The following is a 21,905-nucleotide window of genomic DNA, read 5'->3' on the forward strand; positions in this document are numbered from 1 at the left end:
ATTTCCTCGTATTACCAGACAATCTCTCACGGCTCCTGATAAAAAGCAATAGAGCCCTGAAATGATCCAGAGAAATAGTTCTGTCAAAAGATGATTTATCTTCTGTGAATAATCGCTGGGGTTATTGAATATTTTTAGATTAAGTTAATTACTTGACTATAAAAAGCCATAAATTGAAACTCTCCTCAGCGAGAAGCCTCAGATCTCTCCAAATCTCTATTTCTCGTTCTCTCTGTCAGCCGTGTGATTGGAAAAAAGAAAATCTGTTTTATCATTCTGTCACCAGCGAGACGCGTTCCGCTTGACCTGATGCAATTGGAGGCAATTGAAACAGTCATCTTACCGTGCTGCCGCGCTGGTGGCGTGTGGTGTTTTGGGTTGCATCATGATCATGCGCACACATGCATGCATGCAGACACACACACAAAGAAAGACACACTAGCAGACATAAACCCATCTCAGATTTGTTGGCATATTTGAAACTATATCACTCATGCACACAAGACACATGAAGTCTTGTATGTGCGAACACACTCGCGCTCAGACACATTTTCACACTTTGTTGTGCACGCAGCAGGTGCCTATCTCACCACTCGGCACGTCGGCTGTCTGTGTGTTTTTAAATGTGTCTGCTGCCATTCATAATGTCTGCTTTTTACTGTTCCCCTAATGTTTTTTTTCCCTAAGCCTTTAGATTCCACAGACTAATGACTTAATGGACTGATCCTTCACTTACAATCTGTAAACATTCCCCCGGCTCCTAAAAGCCCTAGATTATGCAGGCAGAGAGTCTATATAAAGTGAATGTGAACGAGTGCAAGTGATTTGACTTTTCATGTAGATTAATAACCTGCTTAATGCTTACACTCTACTGGTTAGACAAGTAGAAAGACACTGTCGCTGCTCTCAGACGTGCACTGAAGTCTGTATAGTTTCCTGAAATTTCCTGGAAGGGCTGTCATCCCCTTTATAAAATGTTAGTCCGTGTGAGACATTTAGACACATTCTTGAGAAGCCAAGGATCCAATCAGAAACTCGACGACCGCTGAACCATGTCCCCCCACAATGGGAACACCTTCTAAATTGTGGGGGAATGGTTTGAACTTAAGCTCACAATGACGCGCTTGTTTCTTTTGAAAAAGACAGCATTATTGCAATGAGACTTGCAACAATATCTGTGACTTGCCAGATCTGAATATGTGGCATTAAAATCCACTTCGAGCCATGATTGGTCAGCCGTGCAGAGTTGAGAAAGGAACAATTTCCATCCCTTTCAACTGAGTGCAACCCAATCGGTGCTTTTCAGGAGAGGACGTCAGAAATTGTGCAACAGTATCCCCATATTAAAATGATATTGCATCTCCGCTCGTCTATGACTTTGCCTTGAAGTGTGGCTGTTCAGAACAACTATAAACACTTTGGGTTTTTGACACTTCAGATGAGCCACTTGCTTTCTGAGGTGCTTTGGCCCTCGGCTTTGACCATTCTCATGCACAATGAAAGCCCATACAATGCAAGCACAGAGGGCAAGGCGAGGTCATGTTAACAACAAGGCAAGACAAAAAGCTTTATATAAGACATAAATGGAAAGTGAGGAGCAGAAAAGCTTTTCTGTCTGATACAAACAGGTGTCCAGGAAAGTCTCCATCTCTGATTAATGTGAAATACTGATGAATATAGGTGAGCTTAAAATTCATCCGACGCTGTCATTAGAGCAACAAGTCTTTAAGCCCAAACCTGCAATGGGTCGTGATCATTGTGATTTCCCTCTCAGATACTAATGGTTTTCATTCTTATAGATACAATGGTGGGGTGTTGATAAATGATAAAATACGAAATAGTTTTGACAATTTCCTCTACAACTGAGCACAAAGAGCTAAATTAGCTGGGTGAGAATTAACAGGATCATTTTAGCCTGATAACAGCACTTTGGCTTAAATTGGTTAAAGCACATTCTAAGAACAGGCCCTAGGACATTGAGTCCCAAAATTGCCACTTAGGCAAGTCAATCACGTTTATTTACCAAAGAAGAAAATATGTAAAAACAAACTGGTTGGTTAAATAAACTAAACTTGACTAAAATGCCGCATCATGTTTTTATGTTCTGCTCCAAGCCATTTGACTTGCCATTTGGGATTCTGTCAAATCCACCGTCTGCCTTTTCAGATTGCTCCCCCCTTGCAGTGGCTATGAATGATAAGCTCTACCAGGAACCATCCTGTTGCTCCCTCTATGATTTGTGCTATTGATCACCAATGCCCTCTCCTCCTCCTGCATGTTATCGCTGTGAAATTAGAAAGCTGGAGAGGAAAACACAAACAGGCCATCCCTCTGGCATTGCCATGGTTACATGATGGCAGAGCATGTCGCCAGCTGCACACATGTTGAGTCGCATTTTCACACACACATCCGTGCTGTACAACTGTGCCACAGGCCAGTACGAGGTGTGGTGATGGGGAGGTTTTGTACTGCCAATACAGTTATTGGAAGTGGTAGCAACTATTAATGCGACACGCTGGCCTTACTCAACACTAAACACTTAAAGCTCCCTTATACACGACATTCTTTACCTTGGGGCAAGTGGATCATTATGTTTTGCACATAGCCAGATATGGTATTAATAGCTGTATTCTATTTGATGTCAAGGACTTACATTATCTTGCCAACAGCTGCTGCGGGGGCCTGCTGTTTGATGTATGGACATACGGCACAAAGTGAAGATAGTGGGAGATGAGAACATTGTGTAAATTTTAGGGCCTAAAGCGTTCCTTATCACTTGTGAGGCTGAAGTTCAATGCTTTCAATGAGTAGGCTTAGCAATACACTTTGAAGAGACATCCCTTGTAACTTTTAAGAAAAGTAATACATAGGATGACTTGCCTTTCTTTGAAACTAGAAAGCAGAATTAAGATAAGTCTCAGAAACCCTAAGAGTCGAGGAAACATTTTTTTCTCGATTAAATGAGAGAAAAAAATTATTAATTCCTTTTGATTAAAATTGTATATATCCTGTAATTGGGCTGTCACTTTTTATTCGAAATTCAAACATTCATTTGAACATGGGGGGGGGGGGGTCATATTTGAACTTTAATGACCTATTTGGATTTAAAATATTCAATCGACAAGTGCATCAGACCGTCTGAAGAAGTTTGCCTCATGAACCAGAAGAGGGCGCTCACTATCAGCTTGACTTCTAACGTGCCCTCTTGACCTGTCAGTCAAGTAAGCCACTAATGTTATGTTGCTTTGCTACGTAAATGGAGGACGCTAGCAAGCCAAGCCGCCTCACCCTAACCTTACCGTTACTTTAACCCAATATTACCCCAACTTGACGAACGTCTTTAAAATTCGCCATAGTTTGACTGTGTGAACAGATTAAGATCACATGAGTAATACCTAGACCACACACACTCACCTACTCCTACCTCTCTTCACCTCTAGCTGTCTATTTCCATATCTTCACATCCTGTTTCGCACACTGCTTAATTCTCTTCTCCCTGGGCTCAGAGCGTGTGTGTGTGTGTGTGTGTGTGTGTGTGTGTGTGTGTGTGTGTGTGTGTGTGTGTGTGTGTGTGTGTGTGTGTGTGTGTGTGTGTGTGTGTGTGTGTGTGTGTGTGTGTGTGTGTGTGTGTGTGTGTGTGTGTGTGTGTGCTCTCTCGACGTGTAGGTGACACCATGTATGCCAGGTTGACTCTCTTCTTAATTATCCAACAGTTTGAATGCCACATCTCTGGAAAATGTTCAGCTCTCATTAGCATCGGTGTTATCACACTAATTGTGCCACAGAGGGGAAATCTTGCTGCAGCCTGAGTGGGGGGGGGTTGTTAGAAGTGCAGGGTAGGTGGAAGTATTACTGCACGTGTCTCACTCGCAGCCGACGCTGGTGAAGTCTTCAGCTGTGGTGTCATCCTAAAGGTGGAAAGAGGATTGTGAAATGTCTGGATTCAGCACACAAATTGTAAGTCATTATATTCATTAGATTTTACCGTCACTGCTGCTGTAAATGATAAGTAATGACTGCACCACTTCATGTGATCTTATAAACTTTTGATGGTGGAATCTTGTTAAAGCGATTCGCGCGCGCTCTGTCTGTGGCAGTCGGCAACTCAGGATTGCTTGTGATTAATCTGAACCAACAGAAGGTTGTCAAATGGGACTGTTTTTTATTGCCAATTGCTGTCTGCACAGACACACACTCACTCTCGCACTCAGCGCACACACACACACTTTATGATTACATCAGGCCGGACCAGCTCGTTTATCATCTTACATCACATTACCTTGTGGCCCATAGTTGTAAAGAGCAGATGGCAGCACTGGCGAGAGTGTGTGTGTGTGTGTGTGTGTCTGCGTGCACGTGCCTGTGTGTGTACGTGCCCGCGCTCGGTCTCAGGAGGTGTAACCTGGCTCCACATGCCAAGCTGTGCCAAGTGCTCACAGCTGGCAGCGACCAAGCAGTTGGTCTCTCTGGACAAGTTGCCCCCTGCGCCAGGACAAACAGGAAATAAACCCTGGGGCCTGGCAGAAAGCTGGCTCCGTGGCCAATAGGACGAAAGGTGAAGAAGAGTGGCGCGGGTGTGGGGGGTGGGTGGCTAAGGTGGGGATGGTTGGAGAGGCAGGGTAGGAATAGCAACAGAGGGGATGTCAAATGGCTGTGTAGAAGTGGAGGGAACAAGGGAGGAGGGAGAACTGAGGGGGGAATGCATTGATGTAGCAATGGAGAGATCAAGAGACTTTCAGAGGAAAGACGAGGTGTAAAAAGCGAAAGGAGACTTTTATTGATGTGGGAGAGGAGACAACAAGTGGCAGAGCTGAAACTGTGTCAAATAAATGAGAGTTTGCTCCAAACTTGGGTTGTTGGAGAAAGTTTAGATTCAAAAATTAAAAATGTCCCTCTGTATCTATTAATGATGGGCCAATCCGATATTGATAACAGATGTTGGTCCAACACTGACTGCATTGGTGGTGGTGACAGTAGGGCAGATCTATTCAGTTCAATTCTGTTACTCTATGTTCATGTCTAAGTGTGCTTACTGCGTCAAGCTGGTGAAGACCCTAATATTGAGTGAGTCAAATTATAACTCCACTAACTTATCAACCACCTTCAGGAAAAATATCGGTTCCATAAATTTATATATCTTTGTTTGTTACATCCGTCAAGGAGGTTATGTTTTCACCCCTGGCCGTTTGTTTGTGGTTTGTTTGCAGGAAAAAAAACGTTGGTGCAGAATCTGGCATATTTAGGGGACAGATATCTATTAGTGTGTGATTTGGTGCGGATCCCAATAAAAATCCGGATCTAGTTGATTTAAATGTAGTTTCATAGGGGGTAGGATTTTTTCATCCTCAGCATGATAACAAATAGGGCTAGAAACCTGTAGCTACCACCAATGTGTTGCTGAGTTTCTATGTATCCTCAAAGGGTTTTAGAACAATGTCCAAATGAACATGATTCCAATTTCATGGAACTGTTGGGCCTGGACGAGGTATGCACACTCTTGATTTCACAAAGTTAAGAAAGCAGTATTTAAGCCTGATGTTGCTTTACACATAAAAGAATGATCCCAGTCTCTCCCAGTGAGGCATACAGCTTCTTAATTAAACACAAATTGAAATGTCCAATTATTCTCTGTAGCTATCGGCCAATGCCCATAACCCAGGTATCGGTATTGTTGTCTATTACGGTATCTATCACTTCTAGGTTTTTTTTTTTTTCTGTCACATCAAGACCAAACATGAAAGAAATTCTATTACTTTAAACCTCTCAGTTATTCCTTAGCAATCACTTACTGTTGTGTGTTTGTTTCTGTGTGTGGGTGCAGAGTTGTCTGTGGTCTGTGTGTGCTGCTCTCTTCTGCCAGTTAGAGGACAAAATGCCCATCTTCAGAAGCCTGCTCATCTTTGATTGTGTGTGAGTTTGTGTGTGTGTGTGTCTGTCTTATGACAGTTGGCCATATCAAACAAGGTCTTCTACCACAATGAGTTTTTGCTTCTGACCCGCTGCCTCGACAGCCCAAGAATATTATTTGGCAAAAGATTATGTTGGAGGAACATCTCACACCGAGCCAAAGCCACCGAGACTCCGGATCTCTGATGCGAGGGCTCACTGAAGCCTGAACTTCCAGAAATTCCCCAGCTTCTTATTTGTGAGGGATTTCTGCACGGATCATGTCCCAGACATGTATTGTCAGCTGGTCCTTAGAGTGGAGGCAGAGCTCCAGAAGTAATTACCAAGAGAATTATTGTGAAGGAATTGCTACTGAGGCATGGATCCTATGAAAGTAATTAGCAATTTCTTCTTCTGAAGGCAGGTCAACTGAGACGCAAAGTGTGGTGAATTTTAAAGGCGACCGACCTCGTGCTGCTCGTTTTATCGTTTTTATGTTGGATAGTTGCGTCAGTTTGCTAAATCATCAGACATTCAGCACACTGCTTTTGACCCTTTCATTCTCTAAATGGTGAACAGCTAGCGGACTACCTGACCATGAAAATCACTAATAACCTGAGCATTCATCCGTTTACGGCTGGTCATCGGTGTTTGCGTCAGGGCCACTGGCGATCGCAGGGTGCACCGTTGCCTTGTGATCCAGTCACTCCCGCTATGGCCTCTCCACCTCTTACCCCCCTTCTCCCTCCCTCCTCTCTCGTGTGTCCTTGTTATTGTGATGAGCTATGCCCAATTCCAGCACGACCACTGGACTCCAGGAAAGCAGCTGTCCCTTCTAATCTGTTCCCGAGACAAGGTCTAGGTTTGGAACCGTGCCCGACAGCGAGGCTTTGGCCGTGACAAAGACTGATTTGAGACTTTGGGATCCTCTGGGTCTCCCAGAACGCCAGAGCGATGGCACACTCACCACCTTGTTAATCAGTGGTGACACCACACGAATTGCCAGTCAGTCTGTTTACAATTAATCTTTTCAACTTCAAATTTAATGCCCAGAGCCACTGCTTCCCACAGCGAGCCTGCATTCACGTACTATCATTGTCTTCTGCAACACTGTAGGGAAGCTATCAAATTAAATACTGGCTTCAAATTGGTCAGATGGTGGCATCTTTTGTCCCTGCACTGTTATAACAGCTGCTCCAACACTACAATTAGTCCAGTCAATTGTAGTTGAGTTCAGGAGGAGAAATACTGTGAGTTTTCATCCTATCAGCTGTCCCTCACTTCAATTTTTGGTGGCTGACCTCTTCCTCCGCTTCCTCCCAGAATATGTTTTCACTTCTTTTTGCAGACTCGATCTCATTCCAAGAATTGGATTTCATCAGATTATATCGCTGTACATTTGCACTAGTAATGGCTGCTATGTGTAGCCTGCGGCTTTATTACATTTTTCTTTTCCGCACTGCTTGTGGTTAGAATGAACCATACTGACGTGTAACAATAACAATGCACCCCCTGACCACTTCCATATCTGGTATTAAACATCTGGTGGCTTCGTGAACAAAATTAGATTTTTCTGCGTCTGGACACCTTGATCAGTAACGGGTGCGATAGTGTGGAAGGTGTCACAGAAATGAAGGAACTATAGCCTCTGTGTTGCTGCCCACTCTTACCTGAGTTCAAGCGAGATAAGACAACGATGAGGGCGCACACACACACACACACTCACGCACACAAGCAAGCACATAGCCTAGTTGTTAGTCGCTTTGTAGTCCTAGTCCAGTGCCGTCTGTCTGTCTGTCAGGCTGTCAGACTGAGCATGCTCATTACAACCTGGACAACATTCTGCTGGGGTTGTCAAGGATACCGAGCACCGCCGGCAGGTCCCAATTGTGTGCATGTGAACGTGTATTAGAATTGCACAAACTCACACAAATGCATACATACAAACACAACACGGAATGTTTGCTTATGAGGACACACACACACACACACACAAACGGTTTGCGCAGCTATCCTTATTAGGACTTCGGTTCATTGTGGACGCACTTTCTTTTCCTCTCTTTCTATCTGGCTCCTCTTTCTCTCTTCCTCTCCATCTCTCTCTTTCTCTCTGTCTGTTTCCTCTTTTTTTTTTTTTCTTTCTCTCTCTAGATCATTGTTTATCAGTCTCGTCCCATCTCCTCTCCACTGGCTGTCAGTGGCTTGTCAGAAGCCCGTCAAAACCCCTGCAGTCAGTCACACACTGCTGCCATTAATGACATCTGATGACACCCGCCGCTGAAGTCGCCCGCTGGAGATGACTGGGGACTCAGTGCGCTCACTGCTTGGAGATTGTTTCCTCTGTGCAGTCTGCAGTGTGTTTTTAGGAAACGTCTGATACGTCTTTAGCATATCAACCAACAAACTGGCCGGTCGACTGGGAGAATGTAGCCCCGGCTGAGACCTTGTAACGTTTTTTTGTCGATGTTTGAAGCAGCCATGAAAGAAAACACTGCAAAAGAGGATAATAATTCGCCTGCTCTATTAGACAGCCATTTATTTTCTCCCCACATGCCGCTACACTCCTTCCATTACTTAATCTCTCTTTTTTTACTGTGCTCCAACATTTCAGTGGTTTCATTCCTCTCTATGCATCTCTTTCATAATCCTCCCCCTTACCTCTTTCCTATAGCTTCCACACTCCACATTGAACTTGTCCTCCCCTAAATACCACTGACTTCCTTGTTCTCCTGTCTGAATAGTGGGTTTGTGATGGAGCCCCTGCTGTGCCAGTACGGCTTAAAGTGTTCTCTCGTTCTCTCCTTTTACCTTTCTTTAACTTTCTCCTCTCCCATTTTCTTACACATGTCTTGCTGTTTCTTTCAGTCTGTCTCCTGCGCTTCTCATTTCTCACCGTCTCTGTTCTCCTCTCTCTTCTCCTAGAGGAGGAAGTGGAAAACTTTGACGTGTCCAGTCTCCAGGAAGAGGCTCTGAGGAACATTGAGGCTGACAGCTTCTGGTGCATGAGCAAACTGCTGGACGGCATCCAGGTAAGCATGTGTGTGTGTGTGTGTACATGAGAAATTGGCTGTCTGCAAATGAACTTTGATCAAGATGCGCACATTCAGTTTTATACTTAAAAAATGCAGGAGATGCTCAGTCTCCTGCCGACTCCCTTTTTTGTGTAGTCTGTCCTCCCACTGTTTTTCCTATGCATTTCTTTTACTCACTTTTTTCACTTGACTTCCTGCACGAATGAAGGTTTTTCTAATCCGGACTCAACAGACATAAATGTTCCTTTTTGAAGGTGCTTTCACAGAAATGAAGCAGCCACAAAGAACTTCAGTTTAAACAAATGTCCTGATGGGGAGTGTCTCCAGAACAAACTCCTAGCAACAAACCTTTATGCAGTATGAGGTTGTTGTGGTTACAGAAGGCTGGAGCTGCAGCCATTAATTAGTTAAGTGAAAGACAGAAAAGAATCCAAAACTAATTTAGTACATTTTCTTGACTCTTACCGCTTTTACACCAAAATAAGTAAATAAGGTTTTTTCAATGCAGGTTAACCATCCTAAATAAAGAACTCCTTTCCCATTGCCAATAGAGGAGTTTGCCTTTATGCTTTTGTTTCCCTTTGAGACATGTTCAACATCACAAAGCTGCCGAAGAGCAGAAGCTTTTAAAAGCTGCACTCTGGGGTGTTAATTCTCAGTGGTATCAGCAGCACTATACAGGAACTCATGTGATTCACTATTTGGCCCATCACACTCATTCTTTCTTAAATTAATGGTCAACTAAATGAATCGTTTCTTCATCAATCAAAGCATTAGCTATTATACGTACAAGGACCTGTCATACATATGTCTGGTGGCCAACTCATTTTCTATTTCCCATTATTTTCCCCCGCTGCGTCTCCACTAGAGGAACCAACGTCTAAATGAAGTTCTGGGTCGATCACTGGGGAAATTACCTCAGAAAAAGAGTCCCTGCTCAGGAGTAGTACTTTCTGAATGTTTAGAAACTGGTGGGGTTGGGCAAGTGTGCAAGTATTTAATGCAGGATTGTCAGAACGCTGCACCTAATGGCTCTGGATCAGGAGGAAAGATGGGCCCGCCTTAGAAGAGGGTGCCTTGCGATTCGGATTTGTCCCTAACGCCAACTTGTGGTCGCTAACATCTGCTAACATCAACTGGTGGTTGGCATGTTAATAAGTGTAAATAAGTGACTTTGTGGATCCTGTGGCTTACAGTGTGAATGCAGGGTAACACCTGCAGGCCAATGCACTGTGTCTGTTCAATCAAACTCATCTGCACTGGAAAGGCCACACACCCAGGTGCTTGGGTGCATACTGTGCATTTATTAGGGCAGAACCCGATTTAAAAATGTTGTCGGACGAATCAGATTTGGCTGTTCAATACAAATATTCAATATTTGTTCATTTTTTTACATCAGCAATGCTTTATTTTTGTAGCTTACTTTTTGAACACGGTTTGGTTAGACGTTCACTGTAACAGCAACATTCATGAACTATAATAACTATGCCAAGTTATCCCTCGGAGTGAATGTGTGCCAGCTACACTAATGATGGTTCAGAATGGCCACAACATGTTCTTGCCAACATTAGATATCAAACAAAAGACAGAGACTAAATGGTATTAAGTTAATCCCTCAGACTCTGCGTGGGTGCGGCTCTGCAGCTGCCTGTACATGTCATGCACATCTTCACCAAGCTGACAGGATGACTCGATGTAGTGAAATGATGTTACTCCAGAAAGCAGCGTGAAAGAGAGTAGTGCTCACACTGCAGCTACTTAAGGGAGCTGAAATATCCAGGTGTTGTGTTGAGTTCTGGAAAGCCAGGTTCTACCTGTCTGCTAAGAAAGGGTTTTTGATTATTTATTTTTTTTATATGGTCCCCCGGGCCAAAGATGCAGCTGGATTTCTCCTGATGCTCCTGATCGCCAAACCTGGGTCAGACAGGTCCATTGTCAAGTGTTTTAGACAGAGAGTGTGAAAGTAGGGGCAAGGAGGGGTTGATGAACTCAATGTGCTGCATTAAACACTACATCAGATATCCTTTATGATATCAGTGTGAGTGTAGAGGCTTGTGTAAACTACTTGTTAACTAGAATGACACTTAAAAGTCTCACGAAATTGCACACATTCTTAAATATCACTCGCCTTAAAATGCCAGATTTTTTTGGGCATCAAGAGCCATGCATTTGGATGTTGATTTAAATGATATATATACATAGAAGCTTAGTTTCTTTGTCTGTTGTCAGTGAAGATGTCAATTCACTAAGTTGAAGATAAAAGCCTTAATGCGAAATTTATTTAAAATTATTTGGACCAAACATCTGTGCTTTGCCACTGATGAGTTTTTAATGCACAGGTACGATGTAGGTTGTGTTGTTGCTTGCTGTATTGCGTGTCAGCATGAAATACCAATACAGATTATTAATAGTATGCACAGGGTTGAAAGCTACAGTGTTTGGGTGGTCTGACATTCTCGCAAGAGCTTTCTAAGGGTGTAAGCATTATGTATGAAAGAGCTTTTCTTTGTGGGTTTAAGAAATATGATTGTCTTGCATATTCTAAAGCAAGGCAGGGTGTCTGGAGAACAGATAATTGAACGCAGACGGCAGCACCAAACTTCATTTTGTTTCATCAGTTCTTCCCAAACCCTTTTTCACAAACGACCTCGCTCTCAGCGGTCATGGTTGAGCCATCTGTCAATTTTAAACGTGTCTGCCTGGACTGGCAGTGGATTTGCCCTGAACAGCGTCACTGCTGCATTACATCCTCAATTTTACCTTTATTATAAAACATGTTATTGCTATAACTGAACACTGGATTAAAGCAGAAAAACCTGAGCAACAGAAGAGGCTTGCTCATGCACTTTATTTTTCATTATAAGACATCAACATTTTTGACTCACTCATATTTTTATGTATGAGTTATGTACTCTGACCATGTTTTAGTACAGCTATACTCTAATCATTTATTGGCACAGTTTAAAAGGCATGTGCCAACTCTTTGCAGTCAGGTCAATGACCCTAATCTGAAATAACACTTAGGAGATTGGCCACAGCAGTTAGTCTTTAAATGTATTGATGGGGCAATATGTTTATTGTTGTATGGAAATTAGGGGTAAAAGAAACATCCTCAATCTCGGTGGTGATGTGAAGTTTAGGTGAGAAAAAATGTAATTAGTTAAATCATCATCTGTGCACATCAGTGTATTAAAATATACTTAGGATCGCCTGGCCCTACACTGAAGGTAATTAATTATATGTGGCATGTATTGTGCATTAAAATGTGAGCATCAATAAATAACTATCAATTGGTCGGCCATTCATTTAAGAAATTAATAGATGCTGTGCCTTGTTGCCCCTCAGAGAGCAAGTCGGGAAGACAGCCGAGCTTGAGAGATGAAGCGTGAATAGTGTGTCTTTGTGTGTGCTTTTGTTTGTGTACGTATGTTTATTCCCATGCTTGTTTGTTTGTGACCTTGGCCTCAAACTAATTATGTGCAATGCACCAGGGATGCGCATGTTTCCCCTCCCTAATGCTTTATAAACAATCTGACAGAGGCTGAGTGACTCAGTGCTGTAATTTGCTGGTGATCTTTGCTCTGAACGCATCTCGAACCCTCTTATATAAAGTACACACGGTTGCACTTAACCAAGGGCCTGAAGATGATGGTCCGGGAGGGTAGAGAGAGGAAGATTCTCACCGTGCAGTTTAATTTGTTCACTGCCTTTTTTAAGCACCTTATATATCCAGCATTCCCTGGTGTGGTAATGGAGCCACACTGGTGACCGCTTGTCTCGGACAAGTGGGTGTAAAATATTTAATTGCATCACAGTGCAGAAACAAACGAAATGGGAGGTTTGAAAACCACTCCAAGGTTGGTAAAATGTGTGAAGACAAACTTACTTTCTGTCATCCGTCCATGAACCACAACTACTGTGCTATTCTCGCAATTTTAAATAATTACCTGGTGTAGAGTGGAAATACTTTTGGAAAGTTTTTTGTCTTTGATTTTTTTAATACAGTAAATTGGTCATTAGCTCCGTTTCAGTATTTCACCACCATGCTTTTCTCCCACCTAAAACGGAACAGGCTATTTTGTCTGTCAATTCATCCTCTAATGAGCAGCTGCTTAAATCGGCAACACTGCGGCCCCCGTCTCCATAGGAGCAGTCTGGGTTGAAGGGTGCATTAGAGAGAGCCAGGCAATGCTAATGTCTATGTTGACAAAATCAGAAAGACTTATCAGAATTAACTTTTTAGTTTCAGACAACTTGTCTTGTTCGTCTACATATTTAAAAAGCTCTAAAATGAAGGGAATAGTCCTTGGATGCCCTCTTTAATGGCAGAGGACTGTTAGTGCAACATCTTTCGTGTATTTATTATTTATGGAAAGTAAAGCTGCAGCTTAAACCGACAGTGAGTGACAGTTTCAGGAGTAAATGAACAACCCTTAAGGCAGTAGTAAATGTATGAGTGCTGATCTGTGCATGCAGTAATGTTTTGTTATGCCACGCTGGTGACAGCCAGTGGCTAGACACACAAAATTACAAAAACACTTTGAAGGCATTTCTTCAAATTTGATACAAACATTAACTTTAACTCAAGAATGAACTGATGAGAATTTGGTGGTAAAAGGTCAAGATCACTGGCCTCTAGAACATGGTATCTCAAGTCTACCTTAAGTGAATTTCTTAAAATTTTGACCAGTCGTCTATTGGAATCAAAGCTCAATGGATTGAATTTCTCTGGTCAAAGGTCAAAGATCAGTGACCTCGTATGAGTATGGAAAGAAAATGTATGCAGTCTGAAACTGCACTGCTAAGTGAAGGCATACAACTGCAGGGCGGTAATTCTAGTTCACAGCAGCATCAACAACGTACCAGCACACAGCTCTCCACTGCCTATTTACACATCAAACAGGCTGGCCCCAGTTGCCACATGTCCAGACACGATTAAAAAAAAACAAAAAAAAACGTGGTGGAACTACCTGAGCCACTAAACGAGGAGGGGGTCACGTTAGTCATGTTCAAATAGGCTAGTGTTTATTATTGTCCATGATTAGCCACTCATGCGACACATCCAAGTGCTTTTAAGCGGAACCCTGCCCTACCTCAACTAAGGTATTTGAATTTGAATGACAGCTAAACATAAACGGACAAAATAAGGCAAATGGAGCTTCTACAAATTGGTGCATTTACCCGTTTAAGACACAGCTCTGTAAAGTTGACCCCAGTGTTACCTCAGTCTCTCCAGCAGCCAATTAGTCTTGTGCCGTGCTAAATCTGACAGCGCCTGTGGCTAACGTGACTTATGTAACTTGTTCAAATGGGTCCATATCTGCCGTTTCAATGATTTTAAGTGGATTTGTCATCTCTGCCAAATATTATCTTGTTGATTTAAACATGTCCCGTTTCTCCCAAACCATAATATATTATTAACATCTCCAGTAAAAAACAGCCTTAATAATTAAAGCTCAGGCACTTTTGTTTTTACAGTGTAGGTCTTTTACACAGCAGACATTTTGACTTGTAGCAGTAGGACAGGCTCAGGTGTTTCTGATAACAATAACAATGGCACTGTTCTATTAAAGAGTCCCTGTAGTTAATTTTATTATTTACACTTTACACGCTTTTTCTACTGTGACTTCAAAATTTCTGCCATGTAAAAGGTTGAGAGTGCTCACAACTGGTTCACCCACTATGTAGCTGCTATGTGCTTTCCACGCACAGCCAGCGGGCCATGTGTCTCGCCTGCCTCCCATGCCATGTGTGGGAAATGAAGTCAGAAAGTTAAAAAAGTCCATTATACTTCCAGCGCACCCCAAGGGCTCTCAGTTTTAAATCCAGAAGATGAAAACCTGCCTTTTATGCTAATTCTGCAGATATGCCTTTTGCAGCAGGGGCTCTTAAATGTATTTTTCCAGTGCCAGGACCTTACTTTGTGGAATTTAATTTCACCCAGGGATCTGAACTTTCGATGGTCGTTTTGATAAATGTGGGGTCCAACATGAGACTGTGTCGGACCCCTCTTCAGGTCATATGTCATGGTTTAATGGACTAGTCTGTGGCATGAAACTTGTAAGGAAATGTTGATTGTTATCCGACAGCTTTTTCTATATCTTCAGAGTGACTTGTTTATAGCCCAAGAGTGGAGAATATGAAAGATACTTCTATTCATTCAGTTTAACAACAACATTTTAGCTGGAAAGCTTTTAACAGATGAGCTGCCAAGAATATTATCTGGCAGGTTTTCAGTACTTTTTTTATGTATTGAATCAGATTCTAAATGTGAAGCATCTTCCACGCTGGACAAAAACCACACTAACATCTGACATTTCTCTTCAGTGTGAAAGGGTACAGTCCGTACCCAGGGTATCCTCGGTCAAATGGCTCAGCAGTAGTCACAGCAGTTTAACAGCCACCGCTCTGAACAGCTGTAGAATGCGGCTTGGGCCACAATTCTCTATCCAAATCAGACTGAGCCGGAGACAAAAACTTCGGCTGACCCGAACCCGACAGTCGTTCTGTATTTTGTGTCTGTACCCGACCTGAGCCTGATTTTTTTCCCAAGACGCAGCTATGTGAGGTGGAAAGCAAGTCCATAGCCCTGCCGATGTGACCGAACCTGAATATCATTTCAAGATCTGTACCCAAGTGTGGATGTGTCCCGACAGACTCGATAGAAAAATGACTACTGCTACTGGTCGGAGCCCCACCATTAGCCGCAGCTATCATGGAGGCAATGTAAGCTTGTTGCCTCCATCAGTAACTCCTCTGACTCATCCAAACTGTTCCTCCAGTGCTCTAACATATTTCAGTTGGCTTTGAGTTTGAACAGACTGAAGTAAAAGACACAAAAAAGTAACTGCTCCATGCTTTTAATGTCCTTTTTATTAGGTTTACCCACATTTAAAAACCCTATAAACATGTTAATTTTGATGTGAAAAGTTAAGACTGGAGAGCTGTGTTGCTTGGACCCAAATTGACTTAATCACTGACTAGTATCACATGAACCTCTCTGTAGCTCAGTCATCAATAACACAAATAGACATGGTTTAAGTAATGGAAATCACACATTTCTTGCGAATCAACGTCTGAGCTGCTTCCGGCCCCTCCCTTGGAGCATAAGCCAATTGGAGTGTGTCTGCTCACTGTCAAGGAAGCCATCTGTTTCCACTGTGCCAGCAAGAGATGGGGTCTCCCTTGAGTGGGAACAGGGGTCCGACGACCGACGTCTAGCAGACGGTAGCCAGACCAAACCAGACGCTATGTCCTGTGCTGGGTTCCCCAAGGGTTCCCTACCGTCACCTTGGGCTGTCACTCAATCCACCACCTACACACACACACAAACGCACACATACTCATTCACACACACAGAGGAGGAATGATCTGCCAGCTGGTGTGTCTGCGTAAGTGTGATGCTTGACAGCATGTTTGTATGTGTGTTTGTATTGTGTCTTCCAAGCCTCATTAGTGTGCCTCTAAATGTATCCGCTGTTCGATAACAACTTAGACTGGAACACACCTTCCTTCCTCTATGTCAGACAAACATAGTTCTTCCTCTCATCATTTCCATTTCTTTTACAGAGTAAGTGGCATCGTGTCAGCTAAGGTAACGTGCGTGCAGGTCAGTGGAGATTGAAGCGGAAAAAGCGGCTGTGGATAAAAGCCAAGGCCCAAAAAAATCAGGCGCAGGAATGATGGAGAGATAAATAATGTGTATTTAACATTATCTGCAGCGGGGTTCTCTACTTTAGGAGTGTGTGCTACCCTGGAGACATCTATGTAATAAGTTACGCTGGATGAAAACCTTGTTAGCGCAGAGGCAAACAGTGTTGATCATGTTAGGGATCATCTGAGTCCAAGCAGGTTTCTTTATATAGCACAAAGACTGAGGCAGTCTCAATGTACTTATACTGCGTGCTTTTCCTTGCGATATAATGAAAATGGTTTTAAATAATCAGAATTGTGGTTAAATGGGTAAATATGCAGTTTCACAAGGAAAAAAATATAAATAAGTCAATTAGAAAGTGTGAAAGATATGTAAGAGACGTTTAAAGTGAAGTCTGGTCCGGCGTTCTCTGCTGTTTTAATTGTTCACAAGGTATGGAGTGAAGTTAACAGCAGCCAGGTTACACTGTGCTTTAAGCAGTGAACTGATTTCTTAAATGTCAGATTTATGAGAAACATGGTTCCTATAATTGGGCTTAGGAATTACAGAAACTTGATTTCTGCAGCCAAAGAAAGCTGATATTTTTTCCCCAGCCAATGTAGTGTCTAATCAGTTTTTTACGTCTGTTCTTCAAATCTTTTTCTGTCCCAGTTTGTCTTTCGCCTAAGAATGAGGGTTTCTAGCTCCTTCTGTTTGTCTGCCAGATGTAGGAATAACATACATATAGTGTATATTCACAGAGAGGGAAAGAAAGGAACCAGGTCCCATCCATCACCAACTATCAGCACAGTGGGTGAACGATTTATTTGGCCTGGTGGTGGCTGGAGCAGTTCTGTGATGTCAGAAGCTTTTTACATGTCATTTCACAAAAGTGCCAACATTTTCAAAAAATTATGACATATCAAAAAGCCTCATCTTGCTTTGTACAAAACTGGAGCTAATATATAGGTACTGCCAACTTGGCTGCCAGCCACCAGGGGGTGATCCAGATGATTTGGCTTCACTTTTGGGAAGCTGTCACATCATCTATCTTGATATACAGTCTATTGTGTTAACTTGTAAATGTTAACATGCTAGCTTGCTCACATAAGGTGCTCAAAATACTGCAATTATATGTGTCTCTAGCCGGGCTGTGAGCACGTAATCATGTTGTCTCGGGCGCTACCTATAGACCTTTACCGTCAGTTGGACAAATCATGATGTTGTATCTTGAACTTGTGAACTTCCTCCCCTTTCCCGCTTCCTGTATATATTAAAGTTTACTGCCCTCAAGCTTCAGGCCAGAGATGATCCCACTAACTCAGAGCAACAGAAAGAAATCGGGCCAATCTTCCTGTACCTCCTGAACAACTGTAATTTTCTACACCTTTGTCTACACCTTATCACAACCTGTCATCTCGCTCAAATAATCACTTTCTGCTTTCTCTATTTCTCCCTCAGACACTCACAAACATGCCCGAGACGGACAGATCATTGCCCCGTCCTTCAGTCTTCTCTACAGCACTCTGTCCATTATTGTCTACCTTTATCTTGGCCTGTCATCTCTCTCTCTTTCTCTCCCTCTCTCTCCTCTGTCCTTACGTCTCTCTGTCTCTCTATCTTTCACATGTGCACATAACCTTGCAGCATTGTTGTGTTGCTTCTGTTCAACTCACTGATAGACATCCACTGCCTCAATAGGAGGCAATCTTAGTGCAGCATGGAGCCTTTGTTGTCTCTAATAGAACGGAGTGAGAGGTGAAGAGGAGCTATTGATTCAGTTGACTGAGGGAGAAGAGGGGAGAGAGGGGGAGAACAAAGAAGGAGAGAACGAGAGGCTCTTGACACCTGGCTAAGAAAAAGAAACGCAAACTTCACGTTTTTGTCTGCTGTGTGGTCGTTTCATTCTTGTGGGTGAAGCCGGGGCAGTTCCACTTAGTTGCTGGGTCAGATGCGGTGGATGGACAGATGGTGGGAGAAGAGGGGGAATGTATGAATAATGGAGTGAGAGTTGATTTCCTCCTGTTGCCTCAGCTGATCAAAGATCCGACATATTGGATTTGACAAAGAGAGGAAGTGAGTGGAAGAGGAACGGGCATGAAAAGCCAGAAAATAGAAAATGGGACAAAAAATAATGAATAAAGGAGGTGAGAGGGCGAAGAAGAGAAAGGGAGAGGGATTGGGGAGAAAACGAGCAGAGAGGATGAGGAAATAGGAGGAGAGGCAGCTGAGAAAATGGTCAAAGAAAAAAATATTGAGTAGTGGGATGAATGTGAATGCAGACAAAGAACATAAAGCAACAAAAATTGCTGTTGTGCCTTATACCTCACCACGAACAGATCTAACAATCCAAACATTAGTCACAAAATAAAATGCAGTACAGTACGCAACACAATGAAACACCAGGGAGAACAACAAAGCACAGGAGGCATTGTAGCACGTTCAAAACACTTTGTCGAGTCTAGCCTCATTAGCGACACCAGACTGATGAAAAATAGACGATGAAATGGAGAACAGAAGGTTGAGAGGGGAAGAGGTAGGATTTGATAACAGGAGAAGCCATAGAGATTTGTAAGGAAGGTGGACGAAGAAGAAGCTGAGCCAGGTTTAAAGGGGAGAAATAAAGGAGTTGGGAAAATGTGAGGGATGCAGCAAAAATAGAGAGGAAAAGGAAGGAAATGTGCAAAAAGAAATTAAGCTCCTGAAAGTACAGAAACACAGGAGGTTTGAAAACCTCTTGACCCTTAAATTCATCTCCATCTTTCTAAATGCATTGGCTTACGATTGAATAACTAGAGCAGAAAGAAACGTGTTTTCTTCACTTTATTTAACTAAAAGCAGAAAACTGCTCAGTAGCTTATGGTCGCATTGAGGTTGAAATATTAATGACTGATCTCATTGCAGATTCTGATCACTAGTAATGCAGAGCAATGTAATTACAAGTAGAATAAATAAATTATAGGAACAAGAGGAACCTGATCTTAACATTCGTCCTGATTGTTATCAGAAGTGGTCAGGGCTACATTCAGGGCTGAGCGCACCCAAATTTGTCCCGATAGTTTCTAAAATCTTTCTTCATAGTTGATCTGCACGCAGCTCCATTTATTCAGCTCCTGTTTTCTGTATGAACAATCATTTAAGAAATTAAAGGGCAGAGATTGTGACAGACTCAGAGATAGACAAAGTGGTGGATAAGCAAAAGTATGATGAAGACAAACTCTGAAAGAAAGTTAAAATAAGAGTGATGGAAAAGCAATTTAGAGTCTGACGTGGAAAGAGCCAGAAGCTGAGCATTTAAAAAGAGATATAAAGAGAATTTGAAGAAAATAAGTTAGAAGGAGCCGGTGAGTGAGAAACAGAAGCTTCTTTCATGCAGGGTTTGCGCTATATGTTGTTTAGAAGACGCCCTGTTATGCTGCCTTTGCTTCTTTACACTGAACAAAGCAAGTGAATAATTATAATTAGTTTTAGATAGCATGCAGGTATTTCGGAATCAGATTTGTGACATGATACACAACAGCGTCTGCATCTGTCCCGCCGTTCCAGCACTACCTTTAACACAACCATCGATCTGGCTCTGTGACAACCTCCTGTGTCGGCTTGAAGGCAGCAGAGGTATTCAGACCCTCAAGAGTCTGTGTTTGTGCCTTTTATGCAGAACTTTGTGGTGGAATAAAGGCACAAACATTCCTGCCTTTAACAATCTGCCTCAAATGGGTTAGACGGAGAGAAGGAAGAGCAGTTGATTAAAGCCAGCAGCTTCAATAATGCAAATGTAATTACTTGTACTGGCCCTCACTAATTACAAAACCACATTAACACGGGGCTGGTAGAAAGAGAGAGAGCGAGAGCGAGAACCAGAGAGGCAAAGAAGCAAAGAAGCTATGGACGTAACTCAACAATATACAAATGTAAAATAAGCAAAAACTATGAAGTGAAGTTCAAGTAACTCGGGTAATGAAAACACAGAGAGGGAAATTGAAGTAGAAGTGTAAAGACAATGGTGACCAAGGGACAAACTTGGGTGAATGAGAGGAAATGGGAAGAAGAGGTTAAGTTGCATTTTGGGAGGATGGAGGGATGGAAAGATGCTCTGCTAGGAGGAAATGAAAAAGGCAGGTGAGAATGCAGTTTCTTTGCTGATGGACTCAGGAGGACACGCGTACCTTGGTTCTGCTGAGCCTGAAGGACAACTGTAGCTGTTTATTGCTAAACGACACTCTCTCTCTCTCTCTCTCTCTCTCTCTCTCTCTCTCTCTCTCTCTTTCTCTCTCTCTCTCTTCTCTCTCTCCTCTCTATCTTCTCATTTTCTCTCTCCTCCTCTCTCCCTCCCTCTCCCCCCATCTGTTGGTTAGTTTGCCACATCAGCTGTTCTCCAGCCACACTGAAATGACCCCTCAAGGAAACTCAATCCTCGTTGTGTGTGTGTGTGTGTGTGTGTTTGGCTATACACACACAAAATGCTTATGTATAGTCTCACATGTATCATATTCTGCAAGTTCAACTGACCGACACTCTCCACGCAGTTCATTATCCTGAAAAAGATCAAAAATTGATTTGTAAATCATCTTAAGATACAGTATCATATCATACATCTAAATTTAAATTTTCACAGTTTCAGTTGCAGACCATGAGTTTTACAAGCATCTCTCCTATCACCTCAGTCTCACTTTTTGCTAACCTGCTGGCATCATCCAGACGCGATGAGGTAAAGAGGCTGCTCGAAAGGGGCAATGGTAAAATGCAGTTTATTTTTAAAAGACGACGCCAGGATTTATTCATGGCTCACCTGTTATGTTCTTAGCGGCACATTCACAGGCAGCCCACTTTGTCTTAAAGGCCACACGTATTGTCAAGCCAGAGCTGGTGAGATGACCTCTTTTCTCTGTTTACGTGTTTTTTTTATCTTTTTAAGATGGCTCAGGCTTTTTGTGTGAGGTGTGAAATGAGGCCTGGTAAACACTTCAAGTTTGCAATCGCTATTGCGCTTCTTTCTGACGATGAATCCTCCAAGAGAAACTGTGAAATGTATAACCCTTTCGAGTGTGTGCTTTGATACGGTGACTCCTGAGCCAAATGGCTGCAGAATGTCAAGGTGAAATAAAACGTGTTAGTTTTCTGAACAAGATAGTAAATTCACAGCTTGTCTAAAAAAACAGAAACAAATATAACTAACATTAATTTCGTAAAATATCTGCTTGATCTCCTTTGTTTGTTGTGTAGTTCTTCCAGGTTCACAGGGATATAATACGTTTTCTTGTCCCACCTCCGTGCTCTTTACTCTTCCTTATTATACCTACATCATGTTTGAAGCCTATTACACACATTCATTCATTAATTCACTGTGGTAGTCA

The 21,905-nt window shown here is 42.5% G+C and overlaps 1 protein-coding gene across 2 annotated transcripts in view; it reads left to right on the plus strand.

Annotated features, from left to right (window-relative positions):
- tbc1d22a (TBC1 domain family, member 22a) overlaps positions 1-21,905 on the plus strand; it is a 124,312-nt gene that overhangs the window by 53,769 nt on the left and 48,638 nt on the right. For both annotated transcript variants that reach the window (XM_035147124.2, XM_035147123.2), the window contains exon 10: positions 8,809-8,915. In XM_035147124.2, the coding sequence (XP_035003015.2) occupies positions 8,809-8,915 (107 nt within the window). The remainder of the gene's footprint in view (positions 1-8,808; positions 8,916-21,905) is intronic.

Source organism: Hippoglossus stenolepis, chromosome 22, assembly GCF_022539355.2.
Source record: "Hippoglossus stenolepis isolate QCI-W04-F060 chromosome 22, HSTE1.2, whole genome shotgun sequence".
NCBI classification, from domain to species: Eukaryota; Metazoa; Chordata; class Actinopteri; order Pleuronectiformes; family Pleuronectidae; genus Hippoglossus; species Hippoglossus stenolepis.